The sequence below is a fragment of the Etheostoma cragini genome, chromosome 21 (genome assembly GCF_013103735.1).
Source record: "Etheostoma cragini isolate CJK2018 chromosome 21, CSU_Ecrag_1.0, whole genome shotgun sequence".
Lineage (NCBI taxonomy): Eukaryota > Metazoa > Chordata > Actinopteri > Perciformes > Percidae > Etheostoma > Etheostoma cragini.
The window spans coordinates 992,768-998,204 of record NC_048427.1 but is presented as its reverse complement, the minus strand read 5'-3'; the positions used below and the strand labels follow the sequence as shown (position 1 = coordinate 998,204).

The window sequence follows — 5,437 nt, the reverse complement described above, 5'->3', positions numbered from 1 at the left end:
CTGTATCTGAAGTCTCTTTATATAGACCTTAGTGGTCCCCTAATACTGTATCTGAAGTCTCTTTATATAGACCTTAGACATCATCAGCTGTTCACATTGTTTGCCTTCTTCGAAAATATTAGAAACACTAAAAGCAGCACCACAAAACCCAAGATTTCATAAATATTGTGTTGCTCCATTGTTTCTGAGAGCAGGAATTGTCATTGCCCCCCCCCCCCCCGAATCGCACTCAGTCCACCAAACTACAGGTGGGAAAGCATCCTTATTTAACTCGAGTGCACCTCCGTAATCTCACCGTCAAACTGATACTGGATGATGTTGTTGAAGACCTCCAGCAGGAAGAAGACCAGGTGGTGGTTCTGGGGGGAGGACAAGAGGAACCAGGGGTTGGAGAAGGCCTCCAGGAGGTGGAGCAGCTTGTTGGCCGCCACCATGGACAGACTCTTCAGGTACGGTGAAACTGTGGGGGGCAGAAAACGGAGGATTTAAGGGTCCCGTATCAAGCATGGGAAATCCCAAGACCTCTATGTCTGTTGTCTATTTTCTCTCTTCTTCTTTTTGATAATTTAGCAGGTTGAGGTCAACAACACTTCCTACTAAAATATGGGAATTTATAAAAGAGCGATGCCTTTGATTTTAGATTTTTTTGGGGGCATTTGAGGCCTTTAATGACAGGACAGCTGGTGAGAAGAGAGAGAGGGGGGGGGGGGGGGGGGGGGGGGGGGGGGGAATGACATGTCGCAGGTCGGAGTCGAACCTAGGCCCCCTGCGTCGAGGAGGGGTCCCCGCTCTACCAACTGAGCTATCCGGGCACCACTTTGAATTTATTACTACTGCTTGTGGTTCTAAGGAGGCTCCACTCGTAGAGTTTTTGTCGTAGCCTATGTCAATTTATACCTGTGCATTGGTTTGTGCGTCAATCTCTTTGAGAGAATAGAAAAACCGGTATGTGTGTGTATGTGCGTATGTGTGTGGTAGAGCGAGTGAGAGAGTGACGTGATTAGCTTGGAGCGAGTACTGACTCTAGAGTCATAGTGATATCTATATCTATCTATCTATCTATCTATCTATCTATCTATCTATCTGTAGAAAGTGCTGCTACAGTGGCATCACAGTCATTCCCCGGCTGCAATGGTGGTCCCGAGACTCCTGTAGCACAGTTGCCGAAGACCCTGAACTGCTAGCTATCAGAACCGGCTTTATATGGGGGCGGGGCTTAAAGAGATAGACGCTGGGACGAGCGTTTTAGACTGAGGGTGAATACAGGTACATTCAGATGGACAGTATGAGAAAAATAATGTGCTTTTCGAACATTGAAGCATGTTAACGTATTCTAGCATAAACTCAAAATACAAGCATGAACCTGAAAATGAGCATGACATTGGGCCTTATTATTAGTACCATGCAGTTCTCTCCCCAGCCACCAGGGAGCGACATATCACGTGTTCTACTCACTGTTGACTATGATTGTGAGCAGGCAGTCGAACAGAGGCTGCAGGCGCTGGTGTCCGCTGGTCATGATCTTGTGGAAGATCTAAAGGAGAAAAAAAGTTGAGAGAATATTTAGAGCGATGCTCTGCTGTTACATATTCATTCACAGGATATCAGGGAATACAAGTAGAGCTGCAAAGATTAATCAACCGATCAATTAGTTTAGTCAACTATGAAATCAATAGACAACTAGTTTGATAACCAACTAATCTGAGTCAGATTTTATGAAATTTTTCATAAAATCTGTATTTTTCATAAAAACATGTTCAAATTTCTCTGATTACAGCTTCTAAAATGTAAATGTTTTCTAGTTTCTTCTCTCCTCTGTGACAGTAAACTAAATATCTTTCAGTTGTGGACAAAACAAGACATTTGACGTCTTCTTGAGCTTTGGGAAACACTGATCGACATATTTCACACTTTTCTGACATTTTACAGACCAAACAACTAATCCATTAACGGAGTAAATCCTCCAGAGATTAATCAAAAATTAAAATATCCTCTGTAACACAGAGGGAAGGTATTGGCTGGAAGTATCTCAACGACATCAGAACTCCGCTCTTTATTTTAGGCATTCATATTCTTGACCATATGTGTCTTCTAACCACGATGAGCAGGTCAGCGTGGGTCCCTGTGAAGACAGGGATGTCCATCGGGACGCGGAGAGCGTACGGCTTGTTCAGACGGACTCCAAAGTTCCTCTCGCCACTCAGCAGCAGGAGGATGAACACGCCGATGTGCATGAGGCCCACTCGAGCTGCAGGCGCACAACAACAAGGAGGTTTTTCATTTCATATTTATTTAATAACAATCCATGCAAATTAATGCTCGTCTTAACATGCATGCACACTGTAGACCAGGGGTTCTTAAACTCTTTTTTTTTTTATAATGTCCCCCTTTTGAATGGTTTCTTTAAGCCGAGTACTCCCCAGCGCTAATCATTTTTGGTGGAAAAAACATTCGATGTGAAGAAGAACAGTACAGCGCTGTCAACGATGAATTTACTTAACATCAATATTTAAATGCTGATGAGAAAAGGAGACCAAAAACTGTTAAAAAAAAAAAAAATACAAAGCAATGTTCTGGACAACAGCCTTGTAACTACTAAAGGTCCCATGGCATGAAAATGTCACTTTATGAGGTTTTTTAACATTAATATGAGTCCCCCCAGCCTGCCTATGGCCCCCCAGGGGATAGAAATTGTGATGGGTGTAAACTGAGCCCTAGATCCATCTGGAATCTTGGCCCTTATGATGTCATAAGGGGGGTGTCTAAGTGCATGTTAATCACTGCTCATGTACACGCATTTCATAGCTTCCTCTCCTCCCCAGCGTACAAGCTACATAGGTAGGTGGGTTCTCCCCCACGCTCTACCGGTCACAGCTCTCCCTTGTGGGGGGGGGGGGGGGGGGGGGGGGGGGGGGGGTACGTAACACACAGCGTTATTATAATCTGCGTGACTCACACTGATCTGCTCTGGCTTCGTTCAGGCTGAAGAGGATGGGAACCAGCACGTCCAACACGTCGCTGCTCTTCAGCACGAAGAACAGGAACTTCTGAAAACACACAACACCACTGAGCTTTAACTCTTGTTTTGAGTTTTCAGACATTGTACATGTGACGTTTGAAGTCCATTGGCTTTAATTTGAAACAAAGAGTCCAAAATCACTCCGTATTCACTGCCGGATATGATGTGACTTTTATTTAATAGCAAAAGTTGCTCCATCTTGTAGCTTCAGGCTATATCCAAAAATACTACATTTTAATTTTTCATTTTTTAAGCAGCGTTTTGAGACAAAAACGATCTCCGTACACACAAGACGTTTATCTCCAGCAGCAGAACTAATCTCCGTTCATGTTAACATGTCTGACATCACATGTCACATGACCAGTCACACATACTGGGCATGTGCGAGCCGGTGTCGACAGGAAGCAGATAGTCGGACGTTACTCTGCGGTCGTAAATCATGGATGTAGAACAACAATGGTGAAAAGTAAGAGCAGGGATTAATTATTAGGGATGCACCGAATCCAGATTTTTGGGATTTGGTATCTGGCCGACCAAAGTGATCTGTGTGTCTGGTCCTTGTGAACTGAGCCATCATCGCAGCACAGCCAGTTCCACTTGATGGACAAGCACACAGCTGATGCCAATTCCTGCCCCCCCCCCCTCCCCCTCCCCCCTCCCCCCCTCCGTCAGAGTACTTCTTTCACCCTTTTATTGATGGACAGTGTTACATTGTGTGAGAGATTGCTTGCTCCAAGTGAAACTGTTAGTGTGTATACAGATAGATAGATAGATCACTACAGTAAGCTATAGGCCAATGTTGTTTTCAAAACCATTTGCAAAAAGCGAGTCAATCGACTTTTCCATGTTGATAAGAGCATTAAAATGAGGAAAAAAAAAGAAATCAAGGGACATTTAAAATAAATAAAAATGCGCGATTAACTGCGAGTTAACTATGACTATTACAGAATTCAATATTGTAATCATTTGAGAGCACTAAGAAAGAATAAATAAACATCCATCTCTTCATCTATCTTCCCAGTTAAATCGGGCTTCGCACCTTGTTGAAGTCACAGAACTTCCAGAAGAGGATCAGCAGCTCCTGGTGGAACTGGATCTTCTTGCTGGAGTGAGGCAGGTAGGTCTGGACCAGAGGGTTGTTCATCAGCCGAGCCAGACCTCTCAGGATGAAACCCAAGTCCTGAAAGACAAAGACAGGGATTTCCATACCGCCGCAAGGCTTAGGTGCAGCACCCAAGGCGTCATGGGCACCACCTACTGTGTAAGCAGAATTAATGGTACATCAATGAGAGCATAAAACCAAAAAAAACCATTAACTAAAAGACTTTTCTTAGATCTAATGACGGTAGTTGGTCTATTTTTAGCAAGCTTTGTCTTCAAGCTTTTAGAGTGTTACTTATTCTAATTATCTATTTCTAGCTTGTTCAACGTTTCAGATTAGACATGGCAATAATTATAATCTAAAATGATGTGAAATTTAATTGATTTAAAAAATGTAATGAAGGACTAAACCTACAGTTAGGGCTGTGCAATTCATAGAATTTAGATTTTGGCTCCTAATGATCGCAAAAACAAGAACATAAAAAAAAGCAATTATTTTGCACATGACATTTTGCGATTTAACTCTTATTTTTTCTTTGTGTTCTGAAGGGAATTCAGAAAGTTAATACGGAAAAATATTAAGGTAAGCTACATTTCCCACAGTTCAAGGTGTTTTCACCGTTCATTTGTTGAACAGTTTCCCGTTTTTTTTAAGTTCAGTGAATGCAACATTTTCCCAGAAGTCAACGAGTAATCGTGTTATATGACGGCGAGTGGGTAGCGTTGGTGTTTCACCTCTTCTCTGTGTATCCTGGAGAGATAATTCACAAAGAGGTTGTCAGGTCCAGCTGGCTGCAAAAAAACAAAGAAATACAAAAACAAATCATTATTGTAAAAGTCTGAATCTGTGTCTGTGATTTTATTATAATAACAAATTAACCAAACTCCCTCTGACCTCCTGCTGGTCCCCGGCGGAGGGCGGTGCAGAGGCGTCCAGGGCCTGGAGGGCGGCGCTGGCCGCCGAGCCGGCCTCGTGCTCCAGGGTGACGATAAGGATCTGGAGCGCCTGCTCCACCAGCTGCTCCCGGGAGTCCGAGAACAGCAGGTGGTTGTACGGGATGCCGTACCCGACCGGGTCGTAGGCACACACCACGTTGAGCAGGGAGGTGAACAGAGGCAGGGCGTGTCTGGGGGGAGCAACATAAAGTCTTCAATAACTATCCTTCCACCAGGATTCAAAATACTCCCGGACGAGCCCCCATTTATGTGGAAGAATCAAGGTGAGTCAGCGCCATGTCATGTCATGGGTATTTAACATAGGGGGGTGTATACTTATGCCCCTGTATTTTAACATAGAGGGGGTGTATACTTATGCCC

The 5,437-nt window shown here is 43.8% G+C and overlaps 1 protein-coding gene across 2 annotated transcripts in view; it reads right to left on the bottom strand.

Annotated features, from left to right (window-relative positions):
- Positions 1-5,437, bottom strand: part of LOC117937170 (protein HID1-like) — a 12,478-nt gene that overhangs the window by 6,193 nt on the left and 848 nt on the right. For both annotated transcript variants that reach the window (XM_034860947.1, XM_034860948.1), the window contains exons 3-9: positions 5,016-5,247; positions 4,856-4,912; positions 4,059-4,199; positions 2,957-3,047; positions 2,097-2,248; positions 1,456-1,534; positions 296-460 (exon numbers count right to left, since the gene is read on the bottom strand). In XM_034860947.1, coding sequence (XP_034716838.1) covers positions 296-460; positions 1,456-1,534; positions 2,097-2,248; positions 2,957-3,047; positions 4,059-4,199; positions 4,856-4,912; positions 5,016-5,247 — 917 coding nt within the window. The remainder of the gene's footprint in view (positions 1-295; positions 461-1,455; positions 1,535-2,096; positions 2,249-2,956; positions 3,048-4,058; positions 4,200-4,855; positions 4,913-5,015; positions 5,248-5,437) is intronic.